Here is an 11,786-nt window from a genome sequence, read left to right as displayed (position 1 = left end):
GTTCAAAGTTTCTAAAGGCTTGTTCGTGGTGGGAACTGCTGGGTTCCTCGATATGTTTTAAGATCTTAACCTGACTATTTAAAATGACTTTTGAATCATCTTACAATGTATTGTATCATATATGTATCTTACATGTTATGATTTGGCACCACACAAATCTGAATAGAATAAAAATATGAGTGCCAATGCAAACTGGCAATATCAACAGATATGCAGCAGATTCTTATTCTGTGTCACAATGTATATTTTATCTTCCTTTGTAATTCCACGGACTAAGTCGGTGTCTGTGTTCATTCTTATACATAAGATAAGATAATAAGTCCTTTGTTAGTCCCACAATGGGGAGATTTACTGTATTACAGCAGCAAGAGTGTAAAAAACATCAGTAAATAATGAGTAACATGCCATGCTTAAGTTTAAGGGATATACAAATATAGAAAAATGTGGATGGAATTACATTTTAAATTGAATTTAAAGAGGGGATATACTGTACAGTGTGAGAGTATGTCCACTTAATGGATTGAAGCATTGACATTGTACTGAGAATCATATTTGCGATTTGAATAATATCGCTCATTACATTTCAAATACACGTCTGACATGGTTTCAACTGAAGAAGGTGATTTCGCTGTGAACAGCTGAGGACCAAGCAGAGATGTGATCGACTGAAATGCTTGACAACTTGTAGCTGCTCCAATGAGAACCTCGAGATGAAACCAATTGCAATTCTGTCCACAACATCTCATCCTCCTGGCTCTGTTACACCCAAAATGGTGAGCTGAGTGCGTGTGTGTGTGTGTGTGTGTGTGTGTGTGTGCCTGTGTGTGTGTGTGTGTGTGTGTGTTTGTCCTTAAAAGCCCTCCCTGGTGCGCTGTTGCTGTGCAGCTCTGCCAACTCGTCAGCTGATCCCTCTTGTTCGCTTATCGCAGCTGTTGGAGGATCCGCCCCTTTATTCGACACAACATCGAAAGATGCAATGCTCATTTTAATTACAGCGGAAGGAAGTTGTTTTTATCAATGATTTTCACACCTCATATGATGTCATCCTTATTGCTATTATCCCGATTATGCGCAGCATTGCTTTATAATTAAAATATATTTTTTATTTTATTTTACAGCGTGATAATAAGTGTGTTTATTTAATGTGACAGTTTAGTGTATTTTCATGATGAATACACTGTTCGTGTTTTGCTGTTGTTCACGTAAAAGCTGAACATGTGCGCTTTGTCGTCGGCGCAAAATAGTCCTTTGTTTACATGCAGTCCCCCGTCTCTGCGGAAGGAGGCTTTTGGTAGTGCAGTGTGTGTGAGTGTGCGCGTGCGTGTGTGTGTGACTCCTACCAGCTGTTTCCCGCCTTGAAAGCCATCCGATCAGCTGCACACACACACACACACACACACGGCCATGCAGAGGGAGAAAGCAGAGGGGAGGGAGGGAGAGAGAGAGAGACAGGGAGAGAGAGAGGTAGCGCACCACACACAACGAGGGAACCCCATCAGCTGGAAGTCGAGTAACATTACAACTCTCAGCAGCCTCGAACTACTACAATACACAGGCGAGGGCTCCACATCTGCTCGGAGGATTTAACCCGCGTCGGATCCCGGGATTCGTTCCGCCCCGTCCCCCCCATCATTTATTGTACAGAGACTGTTTGCTGTTTTTCTTTTTCTTTTTTCGCGTGAGGAGAGGGGGGGACCAAACTGGCGAGAGGCGAGCATGGAGTATTTCATGGTACCAGCTCAGAAGGTGCCCTCCCTGCAACATTTCAGGAAAACGGAGAAAGAAGTGATCGGGGGTCTCTGCAGGTGCGTACGTGCCCACGCCGCGTGCCGTGTGTATTTGTGTTATTATCATCAGAGTCATCTGCTCGGAGTCCACGCACTTAAGATACGCTGCTGAGGCAACACGCTTGATGCGATCTGTTATTGTGTACACGACCCACTCGCGGGATGAGCTGCGGGCGCTGTTTATCACCCGACCACCGGGGTCGGACTGCGGCGGACCATGTGCGGGCTCCTGCTCGGACCGCCGCATCCCCTCCGCGGGGTTATTTCGCACGATCGGCCGCGAAATCTATGCATTTTGTGGCTAGCAAACACAAACCACGTGGTTCAGTGTGCACCACGCTGCCCCTCCGCGGCGCATCCCCGCTCCGTTTGTCCTCGATGTTCCCCCCCCCCCCCGAATGTCCACCATGGGTGCCGTGGGCCGCGGAGGAAAGGCACATGTAACACGAGCCGGTGTCACACGGTGTGAAAGGGTCTATTTCGGACCCGCAACGTGGCGGGGGGGCTGCGCGGTTTGGCTCCGAGCGATCCGAAGTTATTGTGGGTAGTGCGGCCATGCTTGGGGCTCGATGGGGGGGGGGGGGGTCTGGCTGTCGTGGGTTCGCCGTGCACCACACTTTATTTTCGCTCGCTGCTAACGTGGAAACCACATTGTATCTAAACATCGTCCCCCTACTCGACGCGGCGCTGGTTTTTCTGTTGTTTCCGTTTGTCTGGATCGCGCCTCCACTGCGTCTTTACGCCCCGCACCGCTGCCATGCTGCCTGCCGCATTGTTGTAATGGCGGAGGACACGGAGGAGAGTCTGGCTGCTCCGGAGCGCGGCGGCAGGATCGGGCGCTGTGGTGGCCGACGGAGGGAGCTCGTTTTGTGGGGCTTTTATAAACAAATCCCCCCCCCTCCCCGTGTTTCCGCTGAAGGGACATTTTAGCTTTGGTTGTAGAGGAAGGATAATTAATGGCGGTGTTATTAATAAGGGGGTGTGTGGGTCTGTTTCGCTGAAGGCCTCGTGTATACATCCGCAGCCTTGTTTGGAGAGGGAGGCGGAGGGATCTGCTGCTGGTGGTAGTGACGCTGGCAGTCTGGGAAATGTAGTCCCTCCCCTCTTTATGTTTTTTTTTTTTTTATTTTATTTTTTATTTTTTATAAATCTTTGCTTTACGACATAAGAATTGACCTCAACGGAAATTTAATTTAAAGTTTCCTATGTCATAACTTAATGATACAATAAGCAATGACTTAAAAGCTTTGTTAAATTAAAAAAAAAAGTCCCCCTAATGTCCTGAATGCACATCCCAGTAAATTAATTTGAATGTGTCTTAATAATAAATACGTAAATTTGTATTTCTATTAATATTTGATCAATTTCATTATACTTCCATCTCCATGAATAAATGATAACAGAATCATTTACTTGAAAGAAAGTTAATTGGAACAGAAGTTGCATTACAATATTGCTTCTGTTTTCCCCCTGATATCCTGAATGTGCCATGATTCCTCTGGACTTCTCTTAGAATTACACCATAAATGTTTATTTCCATTTGTGTAAATAGTATATTTACTGATAAATTTGTAAGAATATGATAAGGTATATTGCATTATACTTACATTCCAATAACTAAATGACTTTCCTATTGCTTAATATGCTGATTCATAATTCAAACTATAAAATGTCACAATGGTGAAACTTACCCAAGATTATGATTAAATATCAAATATACAATAATTCAAGGCAAGAGGAAGCTGTTTCCCACAGTGGAGATGATGGGCTCCCATTAAATATTTGCCATTTTGGCTTGAAAATCGATTAAGTTTCTGGATAAATCATTCACCAATAAGTTCAGCTCTGTTCTGATGGCTCGTTGTTCAACTGTTGTCTAAAGCTTTAGCCCACCCCTCACTGGGACCCAGGCTGTTCCTCTGTACTGGTTTGTGTTTGTGTGATATGGTGAGTCTGGGCCCAGTTGGTCATGTTTGGATGTTTTGGCAGTGGATGGGTTTGCTGAATGTGCCACTGCAGCGTCGGTGTGTATTTGTCTGACCGTGTGTGTCCAGACACACACACACACACACACTTCCCTCTCATCTGTGTCTGCACAATTGTTCCCAGTGTTTGTACTGTGGCAGCTGAGTCAGTACAGATAAGAGCTCTGGCCGGAGAGGGTCCCAGAGATACTGAGCTTGATACAAAGGATGTCAAAGGAAGCTCGTCTTGAATTTCCGCTCGGTGTTTAGTAAATAGTGGCTTTTCCTCACAGTTTGAAGTTGGTAATATTAACTATCGACTTGCTGTTCTAATTAACAGTCAGAGCAAAGCCACCTGATGCCTTTTTAGCACATGTGGCACATAAAAAGTATATTGGGAAAAGTACTGATTTGCAATTTGGTCATTCCCCCAAGTATATATACACTATAATTTTACATTTTAACACCCTTTAAAACGTCGTGCTACATAATCAGTGAAGTTCCAAGTCTTCGTGTTCAAGGACCCATTAGAAGTGTGGAAGGAGACCAACATGGGCCCTTGTGTCAGGCGTGAAAGAAGAGTTTCTCAAATGCCTTCCTGCGGTTACCTTTGCAGGATGCACGCGTGATGATGCACACACACACACACACACACACACAGAGGAGGAGTTGTTGGTCGACAAACGTGCTGTAAATACCAGATGTTTGTGATGTTTTTCTGTATCATTCAAAGCATAGACGATACATATTCCTTACTGACTAAATGTGCAGCAAATGTAGCCTTTAGAGAAGTGCACTTTTCCCCAACAAGAGGCTGTCATGTTTACCTCACTGTGACCTCAATTGGGTTTTTTTGTGGGTGGGGATTATTTCTTGGGTATACTGTAAAGTACTTCAAACTGGAAGGCAGAAAACGCTAAGATGTCCGATGACAGCAGCCTTGCAGACGGTGCATTCTCCAGTCGGGGAGGATTAGGTTGACATGCAGGCCAGCGCTTAGAATTTGTTTGCCAACTTCGCTACTAACGTTTATCTCCGTCTACTCGGCTTTGGAAAGCAACAACTTTCAAACGCATGTATTAGCAGTGAAAGAGACCAAGTGAGGACATGTTGGTTGATGCAAAAAAAAAAAGTAAGCTACACAATCGACCACAGCAATAACAAACTGAACCTTCTTACTAAGTGGTTAATTGTCTTTATCTTTGGATTAGAGAAGTATGTTATGTGTTCACCCCTGTCTGTCTGTTGGTTGGTTTGTTTGTGAGCAATATAACATAAAAACAACGGAACAGATTTCCGCAAACCTTAGTGGAATGGTGCGGTTTGGATCACATTCTGGTGCAGATCCAGAAATGTTTTTTTTCTCTCCCCCCACCATATTTTCATCCTTTTTCCAGGTAGTAATTCAAGGATTCCGGCTCATTTGGGGAACTGATATCTATGAGCGTGTGAAATCTAGTCATTGAATTTTAGGGGATTGTTGGGTTTTGGTGGATGTATGCGCTTTACGTGTAATGGTCCCTTCGTCATTCTCCCTTCTTCCCCAGTCTGGCCAACATTCCTCTGACTCCAGAAACAGCCCGGGACCAAGAGAGGCGAATCCGCAGAGAGATCGCCAACAGCAACGAGCGTCGGCGTATGCAGAGCATCAACTCTGGCTTCCAGTCACTTAAAACTCTCATCCCACACAGCGATGGAGAGAAGCTCAGCAAGGTGAGTCACAAAGGCGGACCTGAAGGGGAGGAGGAGTTAGATGTTGCTGTGGAGGGTTTACCTCACCTCACTTCCATCACAGGCCTGTAACATAAGTCCTCTTCTCTTTCCTGCCAGGCTGCCATCCTGCAACAGACCACAGACTACATTTTCGCTTTGGAGCAGGAGAAGACGCGGCTATTGCAGCAGAACAGTCAGCTCAAGCGAATCATACAAGTAAAGCATCGCCGTGCCAAGCCTTGAATTGTTTAGAAAAGCTGTGTCCAGGCTTTTCTGTCTCCTTGCACAGAAGGCTTTTTGTACTCATCCCACAACGATTACTCTCATCGCTCTCCCCAGGAGCTAAGTGGTTCTTCCCCAAAGAGGAGGCGTGCAGAGGAGAAGGATGAAGGGATCGGCTCGCCAGACATCCTGGAGGAGGAGAAGACCGAGGACTTGAGGAGGGAAATGATCGAGCTGCGGCAGCAGCTGGAGAAAGAGCGGTCAGTCCGGATGTTGCTGGAAGATCAGGTGAGGGATGACTTGAAACATAATAAAGAACCTAAACTACTGTGAATCCAGACAAAGCTGGATATTGTTTTGGGACGTGCAAGTAAACCTTTTATCTCACTCGCTGATTGTCAGATGCGTTCCCTGGATGAACAGATGTACCCAGAGACACTTAAAGCGATCGCCCAGCAGGTCCAGGAGCAGCAGGCCCAGAAACAGAACCTCGTTCATCGGCACAAGCAGCTGGAGAGGGACCTCACTCCAGCCCACAGCCCACAGGTTGGAAACCTTTTCATATGATTCTGACTCGTACCTAAACAGCGGAAACCTTTTGAGAATTCTCCCTCTGCTGGAACATTTCAAATGGGAGACTTCGCAGAGTCCAGTGCACCTGATCCATGCTTAAAGAGATTCTTTAAGATTATTTATAATATAGTATGGATCCGGTTCTGCTAAAATGTTTTAACAAATTTAAACCGATTTGACATAGGTTCATTTCATCACCCAATATTTAGAATTATGTTTGTCTTCTGATGTCACTTTCCTTTTTAAATTTAGACAATTTTCCCCATCATATTTCGATATTTGGTTAATTTGATTTTGTTGAGGGTTCATTATTCTTAAATCTTTAAGTGACTGCAACCAAACTCAACTCCCTCTCCTGTGTGTGGGTAGCCATAATATTTTATGGACATATAAAAGGATATCATAGATTTCATACGGACACACTCACACAAGCTGTCAACAGCTCAGGCACATTTACAGCGTCTTTAAATGAGCAGCGTGCACATCTTTCATCCTGTCTCGTGTCCCCGACAGCCACAGTATCCTTTTTCTGCATGCACAGGCTGCCCCCCCACAGCTGGTGGCAGCCAGGCGCTGATAGTGAAAGACGATTCGAAGGCTGATATAAGGATTAGTCAGGTGACACTTTGTAACTCCCCAAGCAAAGCTGAGTGATATGACCTTAAAATCAATATCTGTAAAATCTGACAACAAATTACTGGGAATACAATAAAATTTCATTCAAATATATCTCAGGCACTATTATCATGGCAAGTTCATGAAAATTAAGCATCTGCTCTAAATTTTAAAGTACGACCATTTTCTTCCATCACTGTTTTTTTAGGCACAGACAACATTTGGGTGAATCACTAGTATCCGCTATCTGCTCATGTATGCAGATCAATTAAAAGGCCTATCTTCCGAAGACCAAGGTATAATAATCGATTCTTTCCTCCAGATGTTGGCGCCGGCGACCCCTCCTGCTCCCACACACCATGCCACGGTCATCGTCCCAGCACCAGTCCAAACTCCCCAGTCCCATCACGTCACTGTGGTGACCATGGGACCTGCATCAGTCATCAACACAGTGTCCACATCTCGACACAACCTGGACACCATTGTTCAAGTAAGACCAAAATGGAAGGAGGTCAGAAGGATTTCTTAGTGGAATGGTTTTTGTAGCTCTGAACACTAGAGGGTGCTATTGTCACTGAAATCTCTCGTCTCTCCCTCCGCCTCTCTCCAGGCAATCCAGCACATCGAGGGCACCCAGGGGAAGGGTGCTGTCGGCGAGGAGGAGCAGCGGAGGGCGGTCATCGTCACCTCAGGTCGCGGGCTCTCCGACGCGGCGGGCTCCGACACGGCCTCGAACAGTGACGGGCCGGACGACTGCTCGCTGCCCTGAGTTCATCACCCGGTTTCCGTCACGCCGTACAAGCAAGAACAGAAAAGGCCCGAGCAGACCAGGGCTATGGGAGGCTTCAAACCCACAGCTCTCTTGATCATTGGACATTAATAGGGCTGGTAGACAGATTGAAGCACTCGTCTTTTTTTTAATTTTCTTTCCTCCTTTTACTACGCACTCTTAACATGTTGTACCGTGATAGGCAGCCCAAATAGGTTTACACTTAGTCACTCGTACATGCAGCCTCTTCTGCATCTGCTCTCTGCTTATCTCTAGGCCCCTGCTATCTCACTCATATCTCATTCATTAATCTGTAGAAAGGTTACGATAGCAACTATTTCACTGACTGATCCATAAATGCTCTGACACACGGGATATGAGAATTTCGAATGTCTGTGAACCGGCTCCACTAACCACCGGGGCTGTCGTCCTTTATTTGGTGCTGAAGCCACGTGACACCAGAGCATTTTTGTAAAGACGGACGTCCTTTTAATCATCTGTCTCATCCCGACCCATCTGAGCATGGAGAGACACTGAAATCACAAGACAGTCTCAACTTCACATGTTCCCGGGGCTTCTAGATGAAACATTAGGTCACGCTTCTCGTGTGAAGTCTACTTTTTTCATGTTTTGTTTCTCTGAGGCTCCAACAACCAGCACGTGAAAGCGATTGTAATGGAAAAACACACAAAAATTGATGTGGTGCTCACAGGAAATGAAATAAGCTCGGGAGGAGAGAGTGCACTTATCGTTCACAACTCTATTCGTTCTTTTTGTTTGTCTGTTACCATTTTTTTTACTGGGCTGGGTTCCTAGTAAACCCCACATATGTATTTGGCTTGTTTTCCTTTTTGCTCATGGCCTGATAACAAAAAAAAAGAAAGAAAGTGCTTTGACATTTCCTGACGCCTTCCCTTGTTGAGTAGAAGAGCACCTGGCTTGTTAAATAAGCTAATCTGTGGACACTCTGTAGTGATTTCCACTGGTGTGAGTATGTGTCCCCCTTTTTTAAGCGTCTTTGAATCAGCAGAGGCGTCGCTGGTTCCCCAGACTCTGGCAGTCTGCAACAGCGCCACTCACGTCTGCCTTGAAATTAAGCCACACATGTTTGTGTGCACAACTCTGACACAAACGACTGACATACAATCACGTGTTTCCTAAATCATAAGGGCTGCTTTTCTTCAGCCCCTACCAGTGTAGCTTCTTGTTCCAGATGTATCTATCAAAAGCGGAGTGTGCTACAAACCCGAGGAAAAAGCCCAGTGAAACAGTTTGAATGTGCTGTGGAGTCGACTGGGTAGACCACACACGCTCTATGCATTTCCTTTTAACAGATCATTTGTTCTTTTGCTTGATCTAGTGTACTGCACTATTCACATGTTTCAGCCTAGTTCTTATTTTTGTTTTAAACGTGTCGTTTTGCCTGGAACGGAAAGGTCGCCATTGAGACGTAGCTGAGAGGCAACAGCTTGCCTTACTAACAGCAGGTGCACAGTGCAGCGAGGCACTGTGTGAATCCAGCCTTAACACAACCCTGGGGTGGGAACACTTGATCTGCGTCGCTCGGTGGCCGCTGGAATCCCTCTGGTTGTCACTTTGCCTTTTCAAACGGGCATGTTTGACTCCCAGGGTGCTTCTATATATATATATATATATATATATATATATATTCCAAGTTATTTTGTCTATTTCGCTTATGTATGTTTTTTATTATTATTTCTGCCTCAATAATAGACAGGTCGCTGGAGTACTAATTACAGTCAAGTGCTCCTGGTAGTTCTTTCGGTTAAGTATTCAAACTTGACGTGAATACTGACTGCTGGTAGTACTCGTGTGTAGATCTGAAGCTGTTTTGGCCCCTTTGTGTGCACTATCATTGTCAGATGTGTGGAAAAAAGAATTTCCACAAAGAATTGTTGACATTCCATAAAACTAAACTAGTTTTTTTCCCCCAACCGGTTAATTTTGAAATGTTAAACCTGGTATATGTAGACATTAGTCCCACTGAGGGGTTTTGAAACATCACTGCTTTTTAGTGACAAACTCACTATCTGAATCTCCTGCATCAGTGCATAGAGGAAGCATTGAATCGCTTGACAGATGATGCGTTCAAATGATCACAGCCCTCTCTATCGTGACCTATATCATGGAACTGCCCTTTAAGCAAATGTTGACGTCAGCTCCTCTGAAATGAGTGAGGCGTCTGTCAGATTGAATCATGGGACATCTTCCCAGTACTTATTGTATCCAGGGGATTCCTGGATGTTGAAAAAATATGGTTTGCATGCTCTGCATTTTGTAGAGCCCTTTTTCTTTTCTCTCTTTTTCTTTTTAACAGTTATCTACATTTGATCGTCTTGTGCTGAATCACAGAATAGTTTTTATCTCCATCTGTGTTTTTGCACCCTTTTCTCTGTGTCTTAGGAAATGTTACGTGGACATATCAGATTGTCGGATGAGCGTTGTGGGCCGTGGGATCATTCAATGGCGTCATGATTACAAAGCACTTACTGTACTATACTGGAGTCGGCCTCTTTGTGTTGTAAAAAGAGGCATCTCCTCAGCTGAAGCTCTTGAGGTAAAGAATAAAAAACCGCACAGCTGTGTATCCCCTTCCCCTCCTCCCCCTCCATGTCCGGTCCTGGGACATCTCGTCCCGTTTGCCCCTCAACTCTTTATCTTTGTTCTTTTGCGATCTGTTATGCCGTTCTCTGTTTTCCTGTTGTCGATATCTCTTGTCTCCCTTCACATTTTGCAGCTCCCTCCTCTCCTTCTCTGTACCTTTTTTTTTTATTTTTGTTGTTGTTAGACCTGTCAATGCATATGGTCATCAAGAAGCTTTTGTTGTTGTTTTTTTTTTTTTTTTTTTAAGAGAAAATGTTTTGGGGATAAAGAGGCTTGTGCCTTTGTAAAGACAGAATAATAAAGTTTGTACTTTGTTTTATACACATTGGTTTCGAGGTGTGGATTTTTTTGCTGTTCTGATCAAGTGTTGATTCTCGCTTGTACGTTATTGTATCACTAATAATGACATAACCAGCTGAAGTTGTGGTTGGCTGTCACTGAAGCTGCACAGTTTATGCACAAGTGTCTATTCCTGATTGGCGGACACGATTTTAAAGCCCCCTCCCCAGTTCTGCAGCTCATTGCTAAATTAAGATCGACCAACTCCTCTGTGACGGTTAAAACCTTCGCTGTGGACAGTGTGTGGCATCTCCTGCTGTCTCCCCCTGACGTGTGTTCACACCCTCACACTTCTTCAGAAATACCTTGAATGGTTTGGTGTCGAGTGAGGCTCGGTCACTCCTCATTTTTAATATATCACAGCGATTTGAGCCGGGCTGTTAAGTAAAGGAGTCCTAGATTGATATGATAAATGTGGAGTTTATTTAGGACCATACACATGGGATATGTAACAATTAGGGATAGAAGTGACATCATGCAAAGAAAGAATAGTTGTGACGAGAGTGTAGACAGAGATTTAAAGCTCCATTGTAGAATACATTGTTAGCTTCACCATATTCACACAGTTTACACTCTGCTCATAAAATAACTATATTCCTGTTTCTTACCTTTATACAAACAACAGCACTACTTATGATGATTACATATTAATGTGACGATGAGGCTACTGTGATTTGGTGAGTAGAAGCAAAACATAAATCTTGGGTCACTGCCGCAGTGAAATTAACATGGGAAACACAAAATAAAACAGATCACCTTCTTAAATGGCTGGTAAACCAGTTATAATGTCAAGATATTATTGTATTATGATCCGTTCACAGTGTATCTTTTTAGGAAGCTCAAGATTCAGGGGAAGCTTTATGGTCTGGGTTTGTGCATCAGGTGTGGAAAGTGTGCTACGACTTTCTCTGTCACTGTTGAAATGAATGAATCAGAGAGCACAGTGAAGACAGTGCAGTTACTGACACTCCCTCTCATCTCTTTCCACAGTTTAACTTCACTAGAACGCTCAGACCATCATTACGGATTATTTCCACACTCCATCTCCACTTTTTGAGGAAATCATGAGAGGTTGAAATAACTTTCATAAACTCCTTTTTTAAACTCTGTTACTTTACTTAGTCATATGGCATTAACTAGATAAGTCGAGGCAATGTTTATGAAGAAACAGATACATTT

The 11,786-nt window shown here is 44.2% G+C and overlaps 1 protein-coding gene across 2 annotated transcripts; it reads left to right on the top strand.

Annotated features, from left to right (window-relative positions):
* The first annotated feature begins 1,428 nt into the window (after positions 1–1,428).
* On the top strand, positions 1,429–10,591 carry tfap4 (transcription factor AP-4 (activating enhancer binding protein 4)). Of its 2 annotated transcripts, none has more exons than XM_062408440.1 (7): positions 1,429–1,805; positions 5,299–5,464; positions 5,582–5,680; positions 5,804–5,974; positions 6,089–6,232; positions 7,197–7,385; positions 7,485–10,591. In XM_062408440.1, the coding sequence occupies exons 1-7, from the start codon at positions 1,717–1,719 to the stop codon at positions 7,641–7,643; spliced, it is 1,017 nt and encodes a 338-aa protein (XP_062264424.1). In that variant the 5' UTR covers positions 1,429–1,716; the 3' UTR covers positions 7,644–10,591. The 2 variants fall into 2 exon arrangements, with proteins under 2 accessions (XP_062264424.1, XP_062264426.1); XM_062408442.1 differs by having other exon boundaries at positions 1,433–1,805; positions 7,197–7,364.
* Positions 10,592–11,786: the final 1,195 nt, after the last annotated feature.

This window comes from Platichthys flesus, chromosome 16 (genome assembly GCF_949316205.1).
Source record: "Platichthys flesus chromosome 16, fPlaFle2.1, whole genome shotgun sequence".
Classification (NCBI taxonomy): domain Eukaryota; kingdom Metazoa; phylum Chordata; class Actinopteri; order Pleuronectiformes; family Pleuronectidae; genus Platichthys; species Platichthys flesus.
This window is presented reverse-complemented; position numbering and strand designations above follow the sequence as displayed.

Excerpts from the sequence above, each read along its gene's own strand:
- tfap4 (XM_062408440.1), top strand. The coding sequence starts at position 1,717 with ATGGAGTATTTCATGGTACCAGCTCAGAAGGTGCCCTCCCTGCAACAT. Across the intron at positions 5,465-5,581 it reads ATGGAGAGAAGCTCAGCAAG|GCTGCCATCCTGCAACAGAC; the intron begins GTGAGTCACAAA and ends CTTTCCTGCCAG. Across the intron at positions 7,386-7,484 it reads TAAGACCAAAATGGAAGGAG|GCAATCCAGCACATCGAGGG; the intron begins GTCAGAAGGATT and ends GCCTCTCTCCAG.